The sequence below is a fragment of the Cariama cristata genome, unplaced genomic scaffold (assembly GCF_000690535.1).
Source record: "Cariama cristata isolate BGI_N322 unplaced genomic scaffold, ASM69053v1 scaffold5922, whole genome shotgun sequence".
NCBI classification, from domain to species: domain Eukaryota; kingdom Metazoa; phylum Chordata; class Aves; order Cariamiformes; family Cariamidae; genus Cariama; species Cariama cristata.
Window position 1 is genome coordinate 21,989 of NW_009602005.1, and position 26,347 is coordinate 48,335.

At 34.4% G+C, this 26,347-nt stretch overlaps 1 protein-coding gene across 1 annotated transcript in view; it reads left to right on the forward strand.

Annotated features, from left to right (window-relative positions):
- The window catches only part of LOC104157261 (ryanodine receptor 3), a gene marked incomplete at its 3' end in the record, with an annotated part of 118,201 nt that overhangs the window by 16,193 nt on the left and 75,661 nt on the right, over nucleotides 1-26,347 (forward strand). Inside the window, exons 10-26 of the mRNA XM_009694544.1 lie at nucleotides 705-808; nucleotides 1,260-1,343; nucleotides 3,085-3,244; nucleotides 3,692-3,839; nucleotides 4,787-4,992; nucleotides 5,728-5,902; nucleotides 7,565-7,773; nucleotides 9,041-9,225; nucleotides 9,952-9,988; nucleotides 10,516-10,676; nucleotides 11,221-11,386; nucleotides 14,900-14,986; nucleotides 15,364-15,590; nucleotides 16,616-17,417; nucleotides 17,927-18,127; nucleotides 18,726-18,828; nucleotides 21,907-22,044. Of these exons, the coding sequence (XP_009692846.1) occupies nucleotides 705-808; nucleotides 1,260-1,343; nucleotides 3,085-3,244; nucleotides 3,692-3,839; nucleotides 4,787-4,992; nucleotides 5,728-5,902; nucleotides 7,565-7,773; nucleotides 9,041-9,225; nucleotides 9,952-9,988; nucleotides 10,516-10,676; nucleotides 11,221-11,386; nucleotides 14,900-14,986; nucleotides 15,364-15,590; nucleotides 16,616-17,417; nucleotides 17,927-18,127; nucleotides 18,726-18,828; nucleotides 21,907-22,044 (3,193 nt within the window). The remainder of the gene's footprint in view (nucleotides 1-704; nucleotides 809-1,259; nucleotides 1,344-3,084; nucleotides 3,245-3,691; nucleotides 3,840-4,786; nucleotides 4,993-5,727; nucleotides 5,903-7,564; nucleotides 7,774-9,040; nucleotides 9,226-9,951; nucleotides 9,989-10,515; nucleotides 10,677-11,220; nucleotides 11,387-14,899; nucleotides 14,987-15,363; nucleotides 15,591-16,615; nucleotides 17,418-17,926; nucleotides 18,128-18,725; nucleotides 18,829-21,906; nucleotides 22,045-26,347) is intronic.

A 26,347-nucleotide genomic window follows, 5' to 3' on the forward strand; every position in this document is an offset into this window, starting at 1 on the left:
ATCTTTTTCCTTCTCTTACTTTCTGCTGTTTTTCCTTATGGACTTGATTTACCTTTTTCTTCAAGAACTCTAGTGTACTATCTGCTAAAATGTAATTGCTATTGAAATTCTGAGCTTTACTAATCTTTTTAATGTTTCTGAGCTTTGGCAATTGAAAAATGTTTTTGTATGTGAAATGTTGTGACTTAGTTGCCATCAGGATAGAAACACTTGGCATTGAGTGAAAGAGCTTGTTTAATTAAGAGTCAGATAAGTATTCAAAGACTTATGCTGATATCAGAAAAAGAATATTGTGCTTTATCGTTCCAGTAGAATTTGGAAAACATGATTCTTTAAGGTTTTTGAATCAGAATGTGTACAGTAGATCAAATTGTGCTTTATTGAGCACATATTGCTCAGGCATTCAGCAGAAATGTTCAATGCGTTTACAGACTTGCTTTCTTGTATTTTGTGTATTTATGCAGAATGCATGAAATAGCTGTTATTTTTTCTGATTTTGTTGGTTATGGAGGAGTACTTATAGTGTGCATTATAAATGAATCATGGGAAAGTTCATTTATATAATGGTGAGTAACTGTCATTGAGCAAAGATAAACGGTATTGTTACAGTGTCTTCATTACTGCAAAGAATTAACTGATTTTGTACTCTGATTCTGGCTTGAATCTGGTATCTGGAAAGTACTCTCTTCTGTTCTCTGTTACAGATACGGGATGATAATAAAAGGCATCATCCTTGCCTTGTGGAATTCTCAAAATTACCTGAGACAGAGAAGAATTATAATCTACAAATGTCAACTGAAACCCTCAAGTGAGCTTTAAATTTAAAAGAAAATAAAGGGTTTTTTAAAAATTTTTATTCAAGCACTTCATGCTGTTGTAAGATATAAAAACATTAGAATATCTCATTCAAAGTGTGTTCTAACTTTGCTAGAAGTTCCAGGAACACATTCAGGGCGATTTAGAAAAATCTTGTCTCTACAGAGATACAAAGAAAAAAACACCACCAAATCCTGTTGGTTTTAATAAAGTGGCATAACTTTCAAGCCACAGATTTGTACCTTTTTAGACCTTGAAGGTTTTATTTATTATTTCTAATCAGTTAAAATATTTGGGTTGTGAAATTCCATTATTTTGAATAACTTTCCTGGTTGTTAAACATCATTAATTCTGCGTATTTATACTAAAACCAAAAGAAATTCGTAAAATGGGTGAGCACTACAACATTGTGTTTCATTACTGCTGTTTTTTTATGTTGTCAGAACCCTTTTGGCCCTTGGATGTCATATTGTTCATGCTCATCCAGCAGCTGAGGAAGATCTTAAAAAAGTCAAACTTCCTAAAAAGTATGTACCTTATGATAACTATTATGTATTATTTGTAACTACAGGGTATTGATTAAACAAAAATATTGTAAGGTCATTTAAAAAATACTTGAAATGAAGTATCATATAAGCCCACACCTGATATGGACTTACAGAGCACGTGGTTGGTCCATTACCTTGCCTGTGAAGATGGTTGACTGCAAATACTGCTGCTTTACACTACCATGTGGAGGGATTCACAGAGACACAAATAGTCACATACTTAAATCGCAGGCAGTTATATCTGTGTTACATGATCTTAGAATAGATACTCCAAAGTCAGAAGCAACATTTCAGTGCTTTTCTATCCATGTAATGAAGAACAGTATATATATATGTTGGTAAATTGATCTGCTTGAAAGAGGGTATATGATTTTCCCTTAACTCCTGTTTTGATTTGCACCTTTCCTTCCCTCCCCTCCAAGAAAAGATTTGTTCGATGTACACACATTTCCAGAGACATTATTAATGAATTTCTTTAAAGAAGAGAAAAAAAATAGAAAATTACTGTTCTTATAGGACATGTGCGTATGTCCTTTCTAGGAAATGTGCATATGTAGATTATTGCATAAAATACAGTTGAGTTTTGCTTTAATTTTTATTCAGTAGCTAAACAAAGGCGGTCAGAGCTAAAATCGTTGAATGATCTTTTTTATTTGGACATTTTTAAGTCATCAGTAGTCATCATGCCAAAAGTTGCAAAGATTAATCAAGGACATTTTAGCGTTGTCTGTGGGGATTCTCTAGTCCTCCTGTGACAGATTAAACCCTGTCCTGCAACAGTGATTTGCATACTTGCCATTTCACATCAGTTTATGAACACACACAAGATGTCTTTTTTTCCTGAAACAGCTTTATCTGTCAGAAACAAAGTTAGATTTTTAAAGATGGAAGTAAAATAAATAGTTTTATGATGAGGGAGATGGTCTCTTGATCTAGCTGTTAATTAAAAAAAGGAAAAAAGAACCTTTCCCAAAGTTTATACTGCAGGCAGTCAATCATAATACTGTTTTGATACTCTTGTCTGCAATAACAGAACAAATAAATTGTAGTTTCTGACTCTTGTTAAAATACTGACTGCCTACATCAATCATCCTAACAAATGGAAATGATCTGATTTGAGCAAGAGAGAGTCTGCATATGGCTAAACCAGTGGACTAGTCTTTGTACTGTGTGGAAGGGTTGGACAGGGTAATACCTACTACTAAAAAGCTACTAAACTTATGACTCAATGAAAAATTGGGAAGAACAATAGTTAAAATATGTTTTCTTATGTTGAAAAAAATGGTAATGCAATCTATACAGACTAATATATAAAAAATACCATACCAATAATTTCAGAAGAAGTCATCATGCAGATCTTTAAAATAGAAATTACTTGAAAGGTTTAAATGACACCTATAAAAATACAAAAATACGAATGAGTCCTCATTTAATAACAATGTGGGTTTTTTGTAGCAACTATTTAGGGATGCACCTATGCATCTGGGTCACATTTAATTGGATACAGTGCAAGTAGATGGAAAATGGGAGACTCCGCTAGAGTACAATTTCTATCCTAGTCAGTGACCAAATGCAGTGCACCGTTTTTGCAAAGAAATGGGAGAGCAGGAGATGGAAAAGTGGAGAGAGCAAGTGAACCTCACCTTGTGAATGCCGCAGAAAACTTTAAGTACCATCAGTGGGGTGTCTTGAGAGTCTGTTTTCCTTTGTTGACTTACAGTTACATGATGTCAAATGGATATAAACCTGCCCCTCTTGATCTTTCTGAAGTGAAATTGTTACCTTCTCAAGAGTTTCTAGTTGACAAACTAGCAGAAAATGCACATAATGTCTGGGCAAAAGACAGAATAAAGCAAGGATGGACCTATGGCATTCAGCAGGTATGGACTTCTTTAGATACATTTGGAATAAGTACAGAACGTGAGATTTTGTTTTCTAGAACATCAGTTGGGAGTTGTTAAATAAGAGGATAAATACTGAATGTTGTGTAATGCCTGGAAAAGTTAGAGGGGGTGGGGAGCAGGAGAAGAAGCCTTGTCCATGCAAGTCTGAATAGATTGTCAGACCTGCATGGCTGCAGCTGCAGGATGTATGAGAATATATTTCCATACTTCTCTTTCATTCCTGTCTTTAGGTTTTTAATATTATTAACAATTGGGCTTGCATTGATAGAACTGTTCTTCATCAATATTGTTTCTTCCTGTAATCTTAACATTATTTCAGAATACACTCTGTCTCATATAAAACCTTTGTGATTTTATATAAAACACAGGTTTTTTATATTAAACACAGTTTTCTTCTTGTTCTTTTTTTATAACCCCTTTTAGGATCTTAAGAACAAACGTAATCCTCGTCTAGTGCCATATGCATTATTAGATGAACGTACTAAAAAATCAAACAGAGATAGCCTCCGTGAAGCTGTTAGAACATTTGCAGGCTATGGTTATAGTATTGAGCCACCTGACCAAGAGATAGGTATGTACTTTCAGTAAGAATCATGGCCTTTTTTTCCCCTCAATGCTGGGGGGAAAAAACATAAAACACTGAAATAGATAGGGAAAACACAAGATAGTAATTAATAGTGGTATATATTTGCAGTGGACTTTAATGAAGGGTACACATACACTTTATAAATGACTTGTATATTACTTAGATATATTATTTTTAGAAATTGGTTGTAGTTAATGATGTGATAGTTCTAATTTCCATGATTTTTAGATTGGAGAAGATATGGAGTGTGAGTGGACATACTGGTTTTCATTTGGAAATCAAGAAAGAAAGAAAATAATATGGGATTAATTTAAAAGATTTTTTTTTACATAGTATGCAGATTAGGTTTGACCAAATCAAACTCAGTTCTTAAGAAGTAGTCAAAGAAGTGCACCAAGTTCAGTAACTTTTTTTTATTGAAATCAGGAGCAAAAAATTGTTTAGAAGTTTTTCTTCGTATTTGCTATACAACTGTAATTTTTTGACAGAAATCCAAACTGAAACAAAACTTACTTAATTTTTTTAGAACGTTCTAAATGTATTGACTTGTGTAGAAAAGTAATTTGTTGTATTGTAATACTGCATTATTGCATTGGAATGTATTGCATGTAGTAATCTTAGACTTCTGAGGTTTCCTCTGGTCAGTTTTGTGTTTGGGGCTCTGCACTGAGTGATACTTGGAAATACTCTGATTCTAAATAGCGGATAATCACTCATCCTGTATAGAATTAGAATGTGCTAGCCTCTGTATGCTGATTACTATTCCTCCTTTTTTAACATTTACTACGAAGGTATCTTAAACATGCAATGGTAGATGATGACTGTTTTCAGAGATAGAAAATACTGGGGACAGATGAAAAGCTAAACAATGGCATTTATAATTTCATCTAATTATAAAAAGTGAAGGTTTTTTTCTCTGTTTATTTTTACAGCTGACCAAACAGTGGAAAAAGTCAGCATTGACAAGATACGATTTTTCAGAGTAGAACAGTCTTATGCCGTGAAGTCTGGAAAGTGGTACTTTGAATTTGAAGCTGTGACAGGTGGAGATATGCGTGTTGGCTGGGCGAGGCCGGGCTGTCGACCTGACGTGGAGTTGGGAGCTGATGACCAAGCATTTGTATTTGAAGGAAGCAAAGTCAGTACATCTTTATCTTTTTTGACCTATGAACAGGCTAGGCAGAGAGCTGCAGTATAGGTTTCCTCTGTATACTCCAGATCAACTACTGGAATATTTTGATTCATATAAAGATATCTCTGAGCTCTGTATCATGCTGGATAGTATCTGCATTTCGGTTCTGGTCACTGAAATTATGCTAACAAAGGTGTGTTGGTTTATATCTGTCTTCCCAGAATATACCCAACTGAGTAAAGAAGTCTGCATAAACAAAAGCATAAACAAAATACAGCATTCACTTCCTTTTTTTTTTTTTTTTCTCCAATAAGTGGTGTTTTACAAAAATAAGACAAATTTTCTTCAATGCCTGGAAGAGAGAACCACAGTTCTGTTTTCCCTTTTCTGCCTTTTCTGCTTTCTGCACATTCTTGCTTCCCAAACTTGACTCCTAAAGAACTGGAAGGATGATAATGACACTGCATGTGAGAAGTGGAATCCAGTGAACAGTGCTTATGATCCAGGTTCTAAATTGCTGTTTGCATATTACTGAAGTTAGGGTGCAGTAGTTTCTCTGTGTGAAATAACTAAGATAATAATTAAATTAGTTACCTGAAAGCCATGATTAGTACTGTTTGCAAATTACTTTGAGATTCTGGAAGGTGAAATGTTTGTTTGTTTTACTTTATGCACTTTATTTACTTTGTGGTTTATTTTTCAATTTTAGCATGTTGTTTATTTACTTGTTTTTTTGTTTAGGGCCAGCGTTGGCATCAAGGCAGTGGATTCTTTGGACGAAGCTGGCAACCAGGAGACGTGGTTGGTTGCATGATAAACTTGGATGACAAATCAATTATCTTTACTCTGAATGGAGAGTTGCTTATAACCAGTAAAGGTTCAGAACTTGCGTTTGCTGACTTTGGAATAGAAAGTGGTAATTTTCTTTATACAGTTACATGGTTATAAGAAGACAAAACAAAACAAAACCCATAAAAACTAGTATGTCATAATGACTTAGTAAGCTGAGAAATCATATTTCACTGACGTGAGCCTTCAGACTGTGCTACACATTAACTTCATAACATTTTATTTAAAGATCACTTATATGGCACAATTTTATTTTCTTTTTTTCCTTTAACCATGAGTAGTATTAATGGGATTTTGGCAATCAGAATGGGTAGGTTTTCTTTCAGCCTTGATAGGCTTACTCACAGGACTGAACTTGAGCGTTAAGAAGAAGTGGTAATAATAAGCACCATGAAAAATTCCCAAAAGCTGAAAATGTAGTCTCTGATTATCTCACTGGAGCATACACGTATTATGTTCTTGTCTGTGATGGACAAAATGAGTACTATGTGGTGACAGGCTGCGCCAAAAGAACAAATCTCTACAACATAAATTGAGTCTGATTTGTAATTTTTTTTCCTCCATCCTATTCGTAACTTATCTGCATTTCTCCTTTTCCTGGGCTATTTTTCCTCTTCTGTTTTTGGCCTTCGGTTTTTGGAACAGTAGTGTCTACATGACTGTGTTGAAAGAGTCAGGGAATATTTTCAAACTGTTCTGGTTTGGTTTTGAGTTGACATTTTGTTCGGAAGCATGTATTCTCCAACCAGTAGTAGTTTCACGTCTGTTAGTAATTGCCAGAAGACTTTGAAGTTGTTCACTGTCCCTCTTTGGTCTGACCATTGATACAGTTTTTCTGATGGCAGAAAATAAGGGACTGCCTTAAGAGAGCTTTTCTGAAGGCTTAAAGTTGACATGTAGAAGAGAAAATTTCTCCTTTAGACGTTGAACTGTTGGCTTTTCCCTGAAGTTGCTCCAAGTTCTTTTTCTTGAGAGATGGAGAAATAATTCAACAGCTTTTCATCCCTGTCTATTGGCTGCTGCAGGTATATGGAGAGCAAAAATACTTGGTTATAAAATATGCCAGCATTAAAGAAGTGTGTATTTGTCCATCATGAATGATGGAGGGGTGAAGGTTGGCAACAAGTTTATAGCTACTGATGACAAACTAAATTTTGAACAGATGAACTGAGATACCTGAATGTCATGTCAAAGTCCTTTTGAAACTTCAGTGCCCTAAGAGCATATTAACATTCATTAATAACTTTGATCTAGTGAAGGTTGTCTTCCAGTGTCCAACTCATTGTATAAAGGCATGTTCATTAGTCTAAAAACAAAGAAGATAACTGGTTCTTCTAATAAATGAATAACTGAGCTAAGCAAATCTTGGTTATTCAAATCTGTCCACAAAACTGCCTCTTGACTTGACATTTTTTTGTTTGTTTTTCACACAAATCTACTACAACTTACTAGTAACACTGGGTAAACTGGTTTAATGTTTAAATAAATGGGATAGTGTGTGTAATGTCCGTTCATTGCCTAAGTCCTCAGGGTTTGTGGTAGCAATTATACTGAACTTAGACATTAGTATTTAAGGTGGCTTTAAATCCTTGCTACTGTCATCACTTAATGTGCATTACTTGCAGGAGCTAAAGTTTAGTTCACATTAGATGGATCCAAAATAGAATGCCTGTGTTCTCCAAATAAATTACTGTTGGTTTTTTCTGTTGTTCTTGTATTGTTTTATTAGGTTTTGTTCCAATTTGTGCACTGGGTCTATCTCAGATTGGTCGTATGAACCTCGGAATGGATGCCAGTACATTCAAGTATTATACAATGTGTGGCCTTCAAGAAGGTTTTGAACCTTTTGCTGTCAACATGAACCGAGATGTTGCTATGTGGTTCAGTAAACGCTTACCAACATTTGTCAATGTGCCAAAAAATCATCCTCACATTGAGGTAACATTACATGTTAGGGACCTGACACCTGTTTATCAACTGTTTGTTTAGCAAGCTGAGACATTAAACCCTTACTAATACTTACTGTCATCAGATAGTTTGTCATACAAATCTATTAAGTCATTCTTAAATAATTCCAGATGATCTTGTCTATCTCCAACTTCATTTATGTTAGTGTTACCATTCATATGAGTATACCCATCTGTTCTATTACATGTCTTACTAATTCATGCTGTTGTGGTTAGCTACTTGAAACATGTGAGTTGTGATTTCTTTGAACCATTTTTTATATTCTATTTTACATTTGGTTTCATTTTTTTAAACCTTCTCTACTATACATTTTTCTTAAATATCTAAGAATTGTTCAGCTGAATTCAGCATCACTTAAGGTAATGGAAGTGTGAGCTAAGCAGAGACTGATTTAGTCCGCTTTGCTAATCTCAGGGACATTTAAGTGTACCTGTGGTGTTGCTGAGTGATACCTGTTTCATTCATTCTTAAGATGCACCAGTGAAAGGAGTTCCACAACTCCCTAACTACTCTAGAGCAGAATAATATATCCTATGTTTTGTATAAAATATTCCATATTAATGTATTCCACAGTGGTATGTTTGAATTCCTGATCAGTTTTTTTACTATAATCCCTAGGCCATTTAATTTAGGTGTTTAGCCAATTATTCCCTAATACTTGTCTTTAAACATTTTTCTTCTTAAACAAAATACACTTCACTGAGTTCCAACTAAATGATGTCAGAATTTTTTTCAGTTTAATCAGGGTCATGTGAACTGTATTCCTGTCTTTAAAAGTTTTTGAAATGTTCCTATCACCGAGTTTAAAAGCATACTCACTTTTTCAGCACAAGGGAAAGTCAGTATCAGACTCAGACTTCGTAATGATAATGTGAAGGATTCTGATTGATATCTCTTCTCGTTGTGCTAGAAAACTACTGATTCTTGTGAAGCAATTTTTCAATGACTTGTGCACTCGAAGTGAATTAATTTAATAAAATCTATCCTTTTTTTTTAAAAAAATGGTATATGGAACAACTTGAAAATATTTACTGTAGTCAGGATATACTGAATCTCTTGCTTCCTTTGCTCTTCAGGCTAGATTCTCTGTCAGAGAAGAAAGTTGCATAGTTTTGAAATTAATTAATTTTGTAAAATTTAAGTTGACTCAGTTATCTCATCCTCTAGTTGCCTAATGAAAATTTTCAGCATTTTTCTTGGAATAGTGTTACTATAAAATTATATCTATTATTTTTAGATATGGAGAATTGATGGAACCATTGAGAGTCCACCTCGCTTAAAAGTTACTCACAAAACATTTGGCACACAAAACAGCAATTCAGACATGATATATTGTCGTTTGAGTATGCCCATTGAGTTCCGCTCATCATTCAACTTCAGCATGGGTGTGGAAAATGCCTCATCTGATGTTTTCCAAAAACGGTTAGGCTTGTTTTTAGTTATCCTATTTCATGCTCTCAATGTAAATGTAATATGTTCTATTATTCTTTATTATTATACACTCAAGATTTCAGACTTGTTTTTGCACAAAGCACACACTAGCATGGGATGCATGTAACAGAGATTTTTTTTGTTCTTGATGGTTTTAATAAATTTGTAATACAACTTTGCTGCAGAATGCTATATCCAGACAAGAGAGAACTGTTTCTGAAGAGATGCTTGACAAGGTTTATAGTTATTCATTGCTAAGCAGCTGCCATCCTTTCAAAATAATTGGGATTTGCAAAGCTCTTCAGCCAGGCTGGAAAACCAGCTCAGAATCTTTTGCCCCCTGGATTAATGCTCATCTACATTATTGTTCAATAGCTCATTGTTATTGGAAAAGTGACTAATCCATGCAAAGGAAAAAAGATTGTGGGACAGATTTTTAGAGATACCAGGTACTACTGAGTTAAGCACCTTCCAGCATGGTCTTCATCTGTAGTTAATTGCTGTAAATCTATTTCTTCCCCCACTCTCTGCCTTAACTGCAGTCAATTATTTTGGGTGTATATTTGTATCCTGTAGAGTGTTTGTGTACTTCATTTACTCATGCATACTCAGTACTCAGCAAACATGAGTTAGCTTGTAGGTACACTTTGTTTAATAATGAGTAGTTTTTTTACTTTTTTTTTTTCAACTAGTTTACTGCTCTTCCTTTATCTTTAGAAAGCACAGCCAAGAAATTGCTGCTACTTCTACTACAGTAAGTAAATACATTGAAATGCTTACTTCTTCTCACTTTTTGAAGTAGATTTAGTTGTGGCAACATGTTCATTAGGAAATGATCTGTTGAGAGCACTGGAACAGGCTGCCCAGAGAGGTTGTGGAACCTCCCTCTCTGAAGATACTCAAAACTCACCTGGACATGTTCCTGTGCAACTTGCTGTAGGTGAACCTGCTTTGGCAGGGGGTTGGACTAGATGATCTCCAGAGGTCCCTTCCAACCCCGAGGATTCTGTGAGAAAGAAACCTTTTTAATCATTTGCTATGATATAACACTGTGTATAAATAATAATACCCAGAGTTGTATGTCTTGAGATATAAACCTCACTATCTTAAACCACTAGTCTGTTTTTTTAATTTATGAGCATTTTGAATGACTTATTAGGAAGATGTGAATTACTGTTATTAATGTTTCATCTATAGGAGGTTTTATGAATCACTATTTGAGTATTCCTTGATAAAATAATTTACATTTCTATTACTAATATGTTCTTTTCCTCTTTTCAGTATTTTTATTCACTACGGATATTTGCTGGCCAAGACCCATCCTTTGTCTGGGTTGGCTGGGTAACACCAGACTATCATTTTTACAGTGAGAATTTTGACCTAAATAAAAATTGTACAGTGACAGTTACTTTAGGTGATGAGAGGGGCAGGGTTCATGAAAGGTATGGATTTATTTATCACTTATTAAAGATTATATTTTAATACTATTGTTCAAAAGTGATTTACTCACAAGCTTGATGATATTTTAAACTAATTTAAACTAATAAGAAAATTGATTATGGAGTAGGATTGTTCTGTGCTTATTTATGTATGAATGTGATTTACTAGACTTGTTAAAGTGAGCATATTTATCGTTAATGTTCTGTTTGAAAGAATGTTTTGTGATGCTTTTTCCTTTTAACATCCATATTTGGTCACTGTGGATGAACCTGTTACTTGTTTTCATGTATCTTACATAAGCACACAGAAGCAAGTGAAACTGATTCATAATTATAAAAAAGGAAAAAAAATAAAGATGCACCTAGTCTGATGCTTACGTTATAAAACAAAGGGGGTTTGTTAATGAGAAAAAAAAACCTAATAGCAGCACAAGCACCTTTCAGGATCTCTAACTATTAGTCCATTGAAAAGTACAGCTTCACTGAATATTTAGTCAAGTTCAATGTGACCTGTGATTTGTTTTCTTTGTTCTTACTATTCTTTCAGTGTGAAGCGCAGCAATTGCTATATGGTTTGGGGAGGAGATGTAATTGCTAATTCCCAGAGATCAGGTCGCAGTAATGTTGATTTGGAAATTGGATGCTTTGTTGACCTGGCTACTGGAATGTTGTCATTCACAGCCAATGGAAAAGAGCTCGGCACTTGTTATCAGGTATTATCAGATTTTCAGGAAGCTATCTAGTAAGCTGGTCGTTTTGATGCTATTATAAAATTGTTTTTTCTTGTTCAGAAATCTGTCAAAACACTATTTATGTGACAATAACATGTTTTCCTATATTATTCTGTTTTATCTCTCTTTCTCTCTCTCACTTTTGTAAGGCTACATTTTTCCAACTTCTTACAGCTGTTTAAAATGTTGAAGAAGGACTACTGGTAGATATGTTCAGAAAAATATTTTTTTACCTCTCAATTCTTGTGGTTCAGAATCTTGATTTATAATGGTAATTATTCTTTAAAATATTTTTTGCCAGCTAGATCTGTTATACAATATAGGGGAAGTAATAATTTAAATTAGCGTAAGTTCAAAATTATACTTCAGATAAAGTAATTTTTGGTATGGATTAAGAAAATAAATTTAATTTATTATTACCAGGGTTTCTGTCTTCTGCAGGTAGCTATGGTTTGGAGATCTTGTCATTTGATAAGTTCAAAACCCAAAATTCAAATATGCGTTAATGTGCAAAGCCAAAATAAATGGGGTGGTCCCTAAATGCTATTAATATTCTCAAAACTTGGAGCCATTATGCAGATGGATCAGTAGTTGACAGAAGTTTTCAGCACCAGATTAATGAGATTTGCTCTTAGTAAAGTCAGTTTTCCATAGTAGAGCATCCACTGTGGAATAGATTATCCAGTGTTAAGAGCAATATATTGGTTTCTTCTGTGTCAACAAAACCCCCACAAATCTGTAATACAGATAAAACTTAAATGTTATTCAGCTAAATTTAATGGAACTTTGTATACTGACTCCATCGAAAATGAATGCAGCAGTGTTGCACACAGCCTGTAAATGGGGATGGGAGGCAATCTGGTACCTGTGATTTTGGTATATTTTGTGAGAGTGGTCAGAGACTTCAATGCTGTGCTGGGAGGATATTAAATGTCAACATCCTGCAAAAAGAAAACAGCAGATGAAAGTGCTTAAGCCCCATGCTTTCCTGTTTTTTTTCAGCTAGACACAAATCACTATGACAGCTTCTGAACAAAACCATGGAAGTTTGGTGGTTTTTTTGTTTTGTTTTCATGGAGCAGCCTTTACTTTTTTTCTAATTTTGCAAAGAAATCTAGGAAAATGTAGATGTAGAAGATACCTGTTTCTGCTCTTAGTGTAAAAAAACTTTCAGGTTCTTCCTCTTATGAGTTTCAATTAACGTAACCATGTTCTTTGTAGTCAATTTAAAATAATCTTAGAAAATACAATTATTTCTCTTCTGTTCCTTCTCTTTTCCATGGAAAAATACCTAGAGTTGCTTTCAGAAATGTTTATCAATAAATCTGTTAGCACCTGGTCTCTTGAAAAATGAGAAGACCCAGAAAATTCCAGTAAAGATACAGTGGTATATTCTAACAGGAGTGTTATGTCTGAGAGTGAAATATTTCTAAACTTTTGGTTATTTTGAGTAATTTAAATATTTTCTCTATTTTTGAAAGTAGTGAAAACAGTCTTACATAGTTTTCATTTTCATTTCTGGAATATTTTTGCCATAAAATAAAATCTTTAAAATACTTTAGTAAGTCTAATCTCTCACCCAAATCAGAGCAAGAAGCAAAGGACCGATATTTGCCTGATCTAGAGGCTGCAGGGTAATTATTCTAACCTTGTAACTGTTTGCACTTTCGGTTTTCTTAAGTGAAGTAAAGGGACAATATTTGTATGCTGTTTTCATTCTAAAAGGCCTACAGGTCAACATATTGAGGAGAAGAAAGGAATTTTGCTGCAGTTCTTGATCTAGTTATTGAATGCCATGGTGATATTCAGAAAAACTCCCACTGTCTATAATAGAAATGTGAATGAAAGATAGTGTGTATATATATGTATTTGAGATTTTGTCATTAATTGTCAGGCCAATGTTAACGGTATTCGTAGCAGAAAGGAGATCTTAAATACTGGTTTACAAGACATTTTATTTTATTCTGAGTTAGTGATAGTTTTCTGACCTTCAAACAAGATTAGAAATTACAACTTCAATTATTATTACTATGAAATATCTATCTTTGGTCAGAGACTGAGAGTTGTATTGTCTCAGATACTTTCAGGCTTAAATGAAATAAAAGATGCACTTTATTAATAGCGCCTTTCAGTCCAGGATATCTCTTGTTTCTGGATTTAGATTTGTGGGTTTTTCCCTTTTCAAAAAGATTGCAATGTACATACCTGGCCCTACATTATTTTGTATATCCCAATAGTCACAATTCTGAAAAAACTTTATTCTGCATACAGATTTTTCAGTATATGGTATTAGTTTACCTTTTGTTTAAGTTATATTGTGTTTTGGAGCTGTTTTCTCATCTAAAAGAATATGGATCTTTAATTTTTTTTTAGTGACTCTGAGTTTATTGTTTTGCAATTTTTGATAGTTTGCTATCCTCAAAAGTTAGGAGTTGTACTCCTTCACAGCACGAGTATTGTAATTGTATTTAGTATGTATAATGTGTATACATAGTACACAAAATACACAATGATGTGAACTCCTGAAACCTTGAATTGATTGTATAGAGCGTACCTTTTTTCAACCACCGTGGAGCACTGAAATCTTTTTAATAATATACTATTCTATAAGTTGTCTTTTTAGTTCTTTTTTTCATTGCAGTAGAGAATTCTTCAGAATAAACTGGTATTACTACTGTGACATGTACTTTGAGTCCAGCTATAGTACAGCTGTCAAAAAAATCCCAAACCCAACCAGACACTTTAAAACTAGAGCACTGTGATTCAGTGTGGTTCACTGTGATTTTGTAAGACTGGAGGCAAATGCTAATCTTGGAAGCAAAGAGATCTTTGAGATCTTTAAAAAAATTCCATTCTTTTGCTTTTGGAGTATTGATCAGAAATTCACTAATCTTAATAGGAAATAAAGATTTGCACTGTCCTGATGAAATTATGTGCTGTCACCCTCCTCTTATCTCCCTCTTGTTTCCTCTCCATTAGAAATTAGTTTTTGAGCTTTTTTGGTAGTGAATTATTGTGTCTGGCATAAAGTGTGAAAGAAGTCTAGAAGATGTGTGGTGGTCTTAAAAGCTGTATTCTACCATCTATCTGTGTTAGGGGTACTTTTCCTGGAGCAAGAACCAAAGTATGTAGCTGTAAAGCGGCTAGACTTTTAAGGAGCTGCTCTAAAATGAGGTGTTGGATTTGTATATGTTTGAGAAGAGTCAACACATGGTGTTACTGAAGTTCATGTTATAGGTGTTGAGAGCGCATAAGGCAGCAGACACACCTGCCTGAAAGTTACATGGGCCTATAAAAATAACTCCGCAAATGTGTTACTCTATTAGAGGTAAACTACAGGTAGATGCTAATCAACACTTTAATACAATGTCTGCAGTTATTTGATAATGAAGTGTAAGCTATACAGTATTTATTTTATATTGTATCATATTCTGGGAGGAGATTCTTGTTGCTTTTTTAATTTTTTAAAATTTTTTAATCTCATTTCTCTTCTAGGTTGAACCAAACACAAAGCTTTTTGCAGCAACTTTTGTACAGCCTACGAGCACTAGCTTGGTTCAGTTTGAACTTGGTAAATTAAAGGTACAAAATATTTTCAATAAAGGTGCTCTTTTAAATCTGTTTATTTCCGTAGAAATTCCTGCTCAGTTGAATTTGTTTAGGAAGATTGAATCAATGGTGTGACTTTTTATTTGACTTCTACATTTATTTCTGTTAATGTAATTATTATATGAAGTTAATTGTTCAACAAATCTAAACTGTGTATATCAAAATAAACTAAACTTTTTTGGGGAGAACACCCTTAATGTTGGGGGTTTTTTAACAAATTTTGTTTATTGCAATAATTTGTATATTTCTATGAGTTCTTTGCTATCAATAAATTATACTTCCTTTTGGTATTATGGGTTTATTCATAATTAGATGTTAACAAAAATAATTTTAATACTTATTTGTTTCAGAATACCATGCCTTTATCAGCAGCAATTTTTAAAAGTGAAGAAAGAAATCCTGTTCCTCAGTGTCCCCCTCGCCTTGATGTGCAAACAATTACACCTGTTTTATGGAGCAGGATGCCAAACAGCTTTCTAAAAGTGGAAACTGAGCGTGTCAGTGAACGTCATGGCTGGGTTGTGCAGTGTTTGGAGCCTCTGCAGATGATGGCACTTCATATCCCAGAAGAAAACAGGTATATTTGGAAAGAACTACAGTGATTCGATGTTGACAAAATGTATTGAAAGCTGATATCTGGCTATTGGTTAAACCTGCCTTGGAGAATATTTACATTGGAGTTGTTTGGAATTTCTGATCTTCTTTGCTGTAATATCATACTCATTAAGTATCTACAAAAGGCTGGATAATTTTGATGTCATGTGATGACATTTGCATACATAAAAGAAAACATGACTATTTTATTTAAATTATAAAATAATATCTCTTAAATCTCTAGGTCTTTAAATGTAGAGTTTTTCTCAGCTTGAAAAAAACCTAATATAAAAAACATGCAAGTACTGTTTTGCTGATTTTTTTTTTTCTGTAATAAAAACATGTAATCTGTTGCTGAATTGAGGTTTTTATGTTCTTATTGACAAGATCCTGAATGTCTTAGATTTTCATTAGGTTTTATCTTCAGAGTGAGGATAATAAAGATGTATCCAAGTATCAAATATCGTAACTAGTGACAAATCAAACTATAAGCAAAAGTGTAGCAGAAAGATAATTTAACTGCTCTACTTTCATCAGGTGTTTTGCAGCTTCTTTTAATAATTCAAAAACCAATTTTATTTATTGTTAATAAAACTGAATTCAAGAAAAGAGTAAAAAAGGCTGTGTTATGTGGAAAAAATGAAACGATCCTCAATAAACTATAAAGGCACTGTTTAGTGACAGTATTACTGCAGAGTTTTAGCGGTCCAAATACATTTCTTTTAAAAACAAGCTCTAATTTACCATAGCTTCTAAAGAAGCTTCTCTGTCTTACATGTTTCCTTTTTTTTTTTTTTTGAATGGAGTACTAATTGTAAATAATCTCATCAAATTATTACCAGCATTTACTGTGGTTTAATGATGCACATGTTAAGATTACTCAGTATTAACCTTAATATTAATGGTTTACAGTGGAACTGACCAAAATGTTCAGAGATTATAAAACTTTTCTTTTACAAAATTATTATTCATGAAATTGACCGGTTTTGTTTCTTTATTTCATAACAGATGCGTTGATATTTTGGAACTATGTGAACAAGAAGATTTGATGAAGTTTCATTACCATACTTTAAAACTCTATAGCTCAGTTAGTGCTCTAGGTAACACTAGAGTTGCTTATGCACTTTGTAGCCATGTGGACATATCTCAGCTGTTTTATACAATAGATAATCAGTACTTACCTGGACTCCTACGTTCTGGGTTCTATGACTTGCTCATTAGTATTCATTTGGAGCATGCCAAGCAAGCCAAGCTCATGATGAACAATGAATTTATCATTCCAGTTACAGATGAAACTCGAACTATTAAATTATATCCTGATGAAACAAAGAAGCATGGTTTACCTGGAGTAGGGCTTAGCACTTGTCTGAAACCAGGCTTTAATTTTTCTACTCCATGCTTTATTGTAACCAGTGAAGAACATCAGACATCCAGCCCAGAGATACACCTTGATACACTTAAATCCAAGGCCATAAGTATGCTAACAGAGGCAGTACAGTGTAGTGGTGCTCATATACGAGACCCTGTTGGAGGACAGGTTGCATTCCAGTTCGTTCCTGTTCTTAAACTGATAGCAACATTGCTCATAATGGGAGTTTTTGATGATGATGATGTGAAGCAGGTGTTACTCCTCATTGATCCAAATGTGTTTGGAGATCACAAGGACGAAACAGAAGAGAGGACAGAGAAGGAAGAAGTTACACAAGTTGAAGAAAAAGCTGTAGAAGCTGGGGAGAAAGCAATAAAAGAAACAAAAACTCCTGCAAAGGGCTTATTGCAGACAAGATTACCAGAATCTGTTAAGCTTCAGGTAACCATTTAACATAAATGTATTACATATGTTCTAGTATTGATGAAAGAAAGGTAGTCCTTTTTGTGTGTTCTTTAGTTTGAACTGTCTGAAATCCTGAAGATCTTTATTCCACTTTGCCTTTTAACCTCACATTAATAAGCAAATTTGATGATGATGCTATTATTTCTACATGTATCTACACTCAAAATAGATATGCAAATACTTATTTCATAGGTGTATTGTAAAAAGAGGGAGAGTTGGACCAGGTGGTCTTTAAAGGACCCTCCCAACGCAAACTGTTCTATGATTTCTACATGTTTTGAGTGCATGGAGTATGAATGCAATATAGTATTATCAATCAGGTAATAGAACTGTATAAATTTGTCACCTTTACAGTGTTAAAAGAAAAGTATGGGAAAAAAGTCTCTCATTTTTACAGTCTGTTGCAGTGTATAGTATCCACTGCAGTTCTTACCCAATTAGAGTTTGTTAAACTGTTGAACTTAACTCTGTTTTTTCTATCCTAGATGTGTCATTTACTCAATTATTTCTGTGACTGTGAGCTACAACATAGAGTGGAAGCAATCGTATCATTTGCAGACCGTTATGTATCAAAATTGCAGTATAATCAGAAATACAGGTACAATGAACTCATGCAAGCTTTGAACATGTCTGCTGCTTTGACTGCCAAGAAGACTAAAGAATTTCGGTCTCCTCCTCAAGAACAGGTAATATTAAACAAATATTTGAATCTAAAGATAAAAAAAATTCTTTGTGATGATGAAATAGAGTTCTGACTTCTAAACTACCATTGGAACTACTAGAGAACCAAAATTGAATTTGAAATTAAATTTATTAAGATGCTGCAAAATACTGAATGTCAGAATGCTTATACCTGTACTCCAGAATTCAAGCTGTAAACAAAAGTTGACTTAGGATTTTTCAACATTATAGAAAAATTGAACATTACTGCTCAGTACTGAGGACCTGAGATTCATCCAGTTCTGCAAGATGATGATAATTTGATAATTTTAGTTGCTAAAGTTAGCATTAAGTTGTTATTGTGCTGACATCTGTATGTTGGAAATAGTCTTTTCTACCTCCAGGAAATAGCTTTATTATTAAGTGTAACTGTATTTTTATGTTAATCATAATTAAAACTTACAAAGTACCATTGCTTTAGTATTTCCTTTAAGCTGTATTACAAATGTATGTTTTATGTTAATTTGATTATAAATTTGAATATAAACAGGTAAAGTACGGCTGTATATTAGAATATGTCTTAGGCTATCTCAGTGTTTTAACTATGTTTTAATTCCCTTAAAGATTAATATGTTGCTGAATTTTCAACTGGGAGAGGATTGTCCCTGTCCAGAGGAGATTCGGGATGAGTTATATGAATTTCACGATGACCTTCTACTTCACTGTGGTGAGTGGCAAGGTTTTGTTACCTTTTTTTCTTTGTATTTTTGACCCTTTACATGAAAATAGAACAGATCAGTTAAAAAAAACACTAGTGTGATGTTTTTTTGTTAGCTGTATTCCTGTCTACATGGTGTCTTTCCTGACAGACTTTCGTGCATATTACAAAAATATGGGAAACCTGTGCATGGTTTTAAGTTTCATTGTTATATATCTGTTAAATATTATTAGATGTTATTCTGTTATGTATAAATTTTAGACTTAATTGAAAAAAACAAAAATGATTCAAACAAGAAGGTTGGATTGCCTTAAAAGATTTATATAGACCCATGTATGTGTACAAGCTGATAAGAGGTATTGAAAGAACATTGCTGTGAAGTTGAGCAGTAGAAAATTTAATAAAATACACTAGATGAGGGGTGCTACTGCTGCTTTAGCTTAGTTTCCTGGTGTATACATAACTATGATGGTCAATTGTTATAAAACATTATTGCACTGCAGATCACGACTTGAGTTGCCCCAGTCGTTGAATTTGAATTTCCTTAGGATATCCTCAAGGGCGAGCTGTATCAGATAACTCAGACAAATTGCACAGGGTAAGGAATCACATTTTACATGTGATGCCAAAAATCTTTTGTTAGTCTATTGAGATCTTAGTCTGATTAAGACCGTCATGGAATTATTAGTCCATTTACTGTAATACTAACATTTATAGTCTGAGTCATCCAGTTATTACTGCTCATTCCCCAGAATGATGCAGTTAAAACTGATATACACAAACTTTTTCATATCTGCCTACTTGGAAGATATATTGGTAGTCACTCTTCCATTGCATCTTGATGCTGTGATTGATGGCACCCACCTTGTTCAGGAAAAAGGGGGCAGGGTCATTACAGTGAATTGACAGCATCTCAAGTTATTCCTGAGGAAGAGCACAGTGATCTTAATAGTTGCTTCCTCCTCCTTCGGTCTGCTAGTTCTTTCTTCACTGGATATCCCTAAAACCAGTTTTACCCAGTTCACGGAATTGCATTTTTTTAGTGACCTGTAATTAACAGTTTGTGATTTCTGTTTGTAGCCATGGTGCCTGCCGTACCATTCTGTGCTTGTAGTGTTAAGACTTCTGCTATCATCTTGTGCTGCAATTTCTGAGTACCTTATTAGAATCTCCAGCAACCATCAAGCTATGATTTCGTGATAAGCCAATTACCATTTTTCAACTACCTCAGCCTTAGCCTCAGCTAAGAGAGAGAGAATTGAAGATAGAGAAAGCATAGTCTCATGATTAAAATAGGTTCATGATCCTCTGGATTCTAAACAAAACCATATTCATTACTTTGTACAGATTTATCATAGATGTGGTCACTGCAGATAAATGCTCCTCATTATCTGTGTCCTGACTTAGTCCTGAAAATCAGTACTAAGCAATCACAGCTGAAGATAAAATGAATAGGAGTTGTGCTTGGAATATTTAATCAGTTTTTTAATACTAAATATACTTTGCAGTCTAAGTGGAAAAATATGTATGCAATCAAGTAATTACTTCGCTTCATAATGAATATACACAAATAGTCTGAATTAAAGTTACTCAGGCAATCTTCATCCTAGCATGTCCTATCTGTGATTGGTTAATTTTTCCAACAAAATAATAGTCCTCTATCATAATTTTTGTGTGCAATTTCTTGGTTATAAACAAAACAAACAAATTTACAACATATTTTATTGCACAATATCAAATTGGCATTTATCTGGGTTGGAACCATCTGTTCCAGTGCACAGACCTCTGCCACTTGAATTAAGTGATTGACCAGTAGCAACATGAGATGATCAGCTTCTGAACGGATTGCAACCTCAAGAGGATGCAGAATGAATAATGAATGATAAGGAGCAGTGAATGAGATCCCATCTGGAGCAGTCACAGACCCCATCTCCTATAGTCCAACACTGTCTTTACTCATCATCCTAGTGCATTTCTTCTTGCCTGTCCATTTCAAATTCTCAGGAGTTCTCCTCCCAGTGTCTTTCTCTTGCTTCCAGGTCCTAGCTTTTTTTTCAATGCTAGATAGTTTCTTGCTTTCTTTAACATCATTGTCTGCTTTCTCTTTCCTCTCCTTGTTGGCTGCATTTCCTGTTCTTACTTTTTCCAAACTCTGACTGTAGCCTTCCTTCATTCCTAGCTTTTCATTTTGCCCAGCCAGTCTCCCTTTTCCCATTCCTTAAATTCCATATGCAGTCTCCAATTTCAATTTTGAGTTCTCTCATTCTCTTCCAGTGCCTCTGAATTTTTTTCTTCCTAGTCACTTAGTCGCTCCTAGTCATAACTTTAACTCCTTCCCCTGCCAGCAGCAAAGTTTCTTCAACCTGATACCACTTTTCAATTCTTTCTTCCTTTTAGTTTCTTTTTTTAATACAAGTTTTAGCCTCTAGAATTTATTCTTTTCCCTCTACTCCAGCTTGTATCTCTTTAGTATTCTGTCTGGAAATCTTTTCCTTTTCTGAATTTCACTTTTACCAGCAGCCAAACAGCAAAAGCTTACATTTCAGCTCGGCACAATTAGCTCTGGTCTGAAGGGAACGTGTTTAGATGTTCTGTGCTTCTGCACATAACACATGTGAACATCTGCCTTCTTACAGTTCTAAATTCATGTAATACGTTTGTTTATGACTGCTAAATATCTTGACTGAAAAATGTTACTATATTGTGAGATACAGCCATACATTTCTTTCTTTAGCTTACATTCAGCAATATAAAACAGAGGATTGTGTATTTAATCAAATATGACTCTGAGTCAAAATTAATTGCCATAGTAGTATCTTCAAAAAATGCCACCTCTTTGGTCGTAATACCAAAAAAATAATACTATAAATCTGGATATGAGAGGTATGTGTACTGAAATAAACAAAATTTGAGGGATGCTACTGTAGCTAACATGTTAAAGCTGCTGGCCTAACTATGTTTTTTTTTCCTGTATGAAATTTGCTGGTTAAAAAAATTCCTGTAGACATTTTGGTGTTGTTTAAGTATTGAAGCAGTTAATCTTCAAAGGTCATGTTTTGTTTCTAACCAATTTTATTATCTGTTAAGGTATTCCACTAGAAGAGGAGGAAGAGGAAGAGGAAGATTCCTCTCTGACTGGCAAACTCCGTTCATTAATGTACAAAATCAAAGGTCCGCCAAAAGCAGAAAAAGTAGAACCTAAGGAGGAAGAAGAGAAATCTCCTAGTAAGTTTTCTTTCTACATAAATACTTCCGTGCTGCAGGTGTTAAAGGTGTATGCAGTCAACAAGAGTGTATTTTCTAATAAAACTTTATAGCAGACTGAAGAAGACTGTTTAAGTTGCTTCTGCCTCTTAGAACAATTATCCTACATACTGAACATCTTAGATGCATTGTTAAACAAGAAGTTAAAATAGATGGAAGATTTTGGGTCCAGATCATTAACTGTGGGGTTGAAAATTTCCATATTCTTTACAAAGAAATGCAAGAAGTTAATTATGGCACAATAACCTAGACTCAAGCATTCGAAACTTGTGATGTTTCCATTTATATGGTTTGGTTTTTTAAATGCAAAAACTTTCTTCTTTACAGCTTAACTCCATTTCATTTTTCATTGCTGCATAAGAAGCTGTTTGCATCTCAGCACCAAGATATACATGAGAAAATGATTTTATAGTTCTTGGGTTTTTTTGACTTTCACTTATTTCACTTGATAATGGTGAATATATACATTCATTAAAAACTAATAACTTGTTCTGATTTATCTCAAGCATTGCATACGTGCACATATATGTATCCTTACCAAATCTTTTCTGAATTTAAAGAAATATTCAACCTGTTTGACTAATTAAATAGAAGGAACGTCTTTATTTTCACAAGTACAAATTCTGTATTCATAAATGCTTGAGTTAACAGAATTTTCCAGAATTTAGTATTGCTATTTTTTATTCTGCTCTTTGCTTCTATGGATCTTTAACATATGTCACCAAAATGAGAGAGCAGAGAAAAATACTGTCTAGATATGATCAATTTGCCTGAAAACTTTTCTTTGTAGTTTATAGAGCTTATTGCCTTTTACAGTGAGCTTTCATGTTGCTTAAATATACATGAGAAGAACAGATGCCATTTAGCAGAAATTTTTTTTAATATTCCTTTCTGCAGCAGAATATTACAGAGGAGGAGGACTGGGATATTCCTATATGTTTGCTGAGTAATATTAAGCTAATAACATTTCTTAAATATAGGAATGTATAACTCAAAACGCTTGAAAATCTGTGTGTATGTTTTGAAACTAATGACATGAGAGACAATTTAATCCACAGACCTAGGAACAATATATGTGGGAGAACGTATTTTACATCCTTCCACCTAGCACAGATGAATAAGCACAACTGAGAACTGAGAGTAACTGTTGAAACAATACAATAATTTATTTAAAGTTAATTAGTTTAATGGTGTTTGAGTAAGCCAATAGACAGTCTTTATTCCTCTGGTTTCAGATCTGTATTGCCCTATGGCAGTGATTCATAGAACCACAGAATGGCTGAGGTTGGAAGGTACCTCTGGAGGTCATGTGGTCCAATCCCCCTGCTCAAGCAGGGCCACCTAGAACAGGTTGCCCAGTACTATGTCCAGGTGGCTTTTGAATATCTCCAAGGATGGAGACTCCGCAACCTCCTTGGTCAATGTGTGCCAATACTCAGTCACCCTCACAATAAAAGTGTTTCCTTTTGTTCAAATGGGCCCTCCTGTATTTCAGTGCGTGCCCATTGCCTCTTGTCCTGTCACTGGGCTCTGAAAAGAGCCTGCCTCTCTTTTCTTTACACCCTCCCTTCAGGTGTTTATATGCATTGATGAGATTGCCCCTGAGCTTTCTCTTTTCTAGGCCAAACAGTCCAAGCTCTCTTTTGATTGATGCTGAGCAGATAGTTTGATGAGCTTTCTTCCTAAAAAGGCCTGACATTACATGTTGCAAGGCACTGTGGAGGTTAGTTGGACTTGATTCATACGACGTATGTATCAGTTGATAACATATATATCCATTTTATATATTGTATTAAGAGACAACTGTGCAAAGCTTGACAGATATTAATCAATGAAAGTTTTTACTCTTGAATTAAAGTTAGTTCTTATAAGAAGCATAAATGTAGTTGAATCAAGGTTATTCTACGCACAGAGGAATGATGGATAAACTTAGCACTGTAATTCATGGGTTTTGTAATACAAAAAGATGGAAAGTGTCTTTTCTGTAGAAAAATAAATTAAAATGACATTTGTTATTTATACGCAAATGCCATATACTTAAGATATTTCATATCTGTCTTATTACTTTACCATGCCTAATGGTATAAAACAAGCAGAAAAGAGACTAAGAATTTGTTTCAGCAAGTTTTCTTCATATTCTTACAACCAGATTCAGAAGCATTATCCAGCAAGTATTTGAAGACTTACAGGATATAATATGTTTTCTTATATACCTTGATACAGAGGAAATAAAAGATTTATTTTTTTTTTACTTTATTCAATCAATTTTGACTTGTAAATGATGCCAGAGCTTGTTATAAAGTGCTATACTGTATGTGAACCATTTTTGGTTCTCTGTCATGCTGGATTTTCAGAGAAATTGAGCATGTTAATAACCATAGAGGGATGTCATATATAGCAGCTGATCATTTCTTTATAATGCGTTGAAGAATATTATTTAGTTGGTTAACCAATTTAAGAAATAATGCACGTGCATTAAGTAATTGATAACTGCATGCAACCATTTTAGCAATGGAAAGCTGAAAATAGTCTATTGCATGCATTATTGGTGTCTCAAAGATACACTACTTTTAGTTAAAGGAAACACTGAAATAAAAAAAGTTACAGATACCTTCCACTAATGTTTGTTACAGAGGTTAGTTCAACCTCTTTGCTACTTGAAAGCAAAATAGAGCTTGTTTGTAAACAGAAGGTAGGGAGGTTCTACATGCTGAAGTTATCTCAAGTTCCATCTGACTCAGTTGAGTAGCAATTTGTCGTCATTATTTCATCTCTGCAATGAAGGTACATTGTTCTTTTGGCTCTGCTTCCTCCAATACATTATTTATTGTAGCTGGTTCTGTTACTGGCTTACTTCTACTACCTCTTCTTAGGGTACATATACACCCAAACACCCTGAAACACTTGAAATCACAGACTTTTTTTCCTGAGCAGTATTCTTGTATGTGTACATTCTCATACCCTGTTCCCTAACACAGGAGGAGTGTTCATGGTCTAAATAGGCGAGATGGGTTCTGTGCTTGCAGTTCCTCTACCATCTGCATAAGCATTTTGTTGAGCCTCTTTGAGCAACTCGCACGACTTTCAGTGCCATATAGTACCCACAGTGAGGTGGTTGTGTAGTGTAAATCTCAGAAATTTTGTCTTTGCTGTCATATGTTTATGAGTTTTCAGTCCTTGGTAGTGACTATGAGTGGTGAGGAATAAGCAAGGCAAAAAGCCAGATTCCTCCAGGTCTTCCTTTAGAACTTAAAGTTTTGCTGAGGTTTCTAATTACCTTTGTGAATCAAGATTGGGTTTTGCCAGCTCTAAGTTTCTATAACACCATCCAAATATGTTGTGCCAAATTGTGCAAGTGACTTCAGCTTGGTCTTCCAACCAACAATGGTAGTAAATGCTCCTCTTCTAGTTCAATTTGCTCAGTTTGACCGTAGGTCTTTGTACAGACTTGGAACAGTTAATTTCATATCAGACTTAATCATTTGATCAAGAGTTACGTGAGATTAGACAGCAATACTATTTTATAACTCAGAACACCTCTTACATGATCTGCTTGTTCTGTAAAGCACCAGAGAGGATTTATCCTGCCCTGAAAGCGTATTTTGGTCTGTTAAGCTTGATACTAGGTCATAAATACATTTAATTTTATAATAATCTCATGTGCTGCATGAAAAAGGGTTTTGTTCTCCAGTGACTCATTTGTTAGTATTTGCTTTCTCTTTAATGGTAGTAGGACCTACTCAGTATCTGGGAAGTATCATTTCTTCTACAGGCTTCATGCAGATTCTGTTGTCATGAATCGGGAATGTCACTTCTGAAGCCTCAGGGCACATGATGTGTGGTCCTTGGAACAGAGTAGTTTACGTATGTTGTATACTGGAGCTTTTGGTTGCAAGAAATGCAAGTTGGACAAGTGATTCTACAGTGTCTGTTTTTCTAGGAATTTCAGATAATCTCTTCAGGCTTGAGCTTCTCCTTGGAGTGATGCATAGTACAAATACGCATATGGATGAAGTCATTCAAAGGACAATGAAAAATTATATAATACTTATACTATATTATACTATATTACACTCTATTATACTATATTATGCTATGTTATGTTATATACTTGTCTGTAACTGGAGAATGAGAGATGTAGTCCGTGTGTGCACTTCTACTTTACCCCCCAGGAAATCTGGAATTCAGAGAGTGGAAGGAAATGGCTGCCTGAGATACGCCAATCCTCTTATATGCATGAAGAGGAGTGGTGGTGTGCATGACC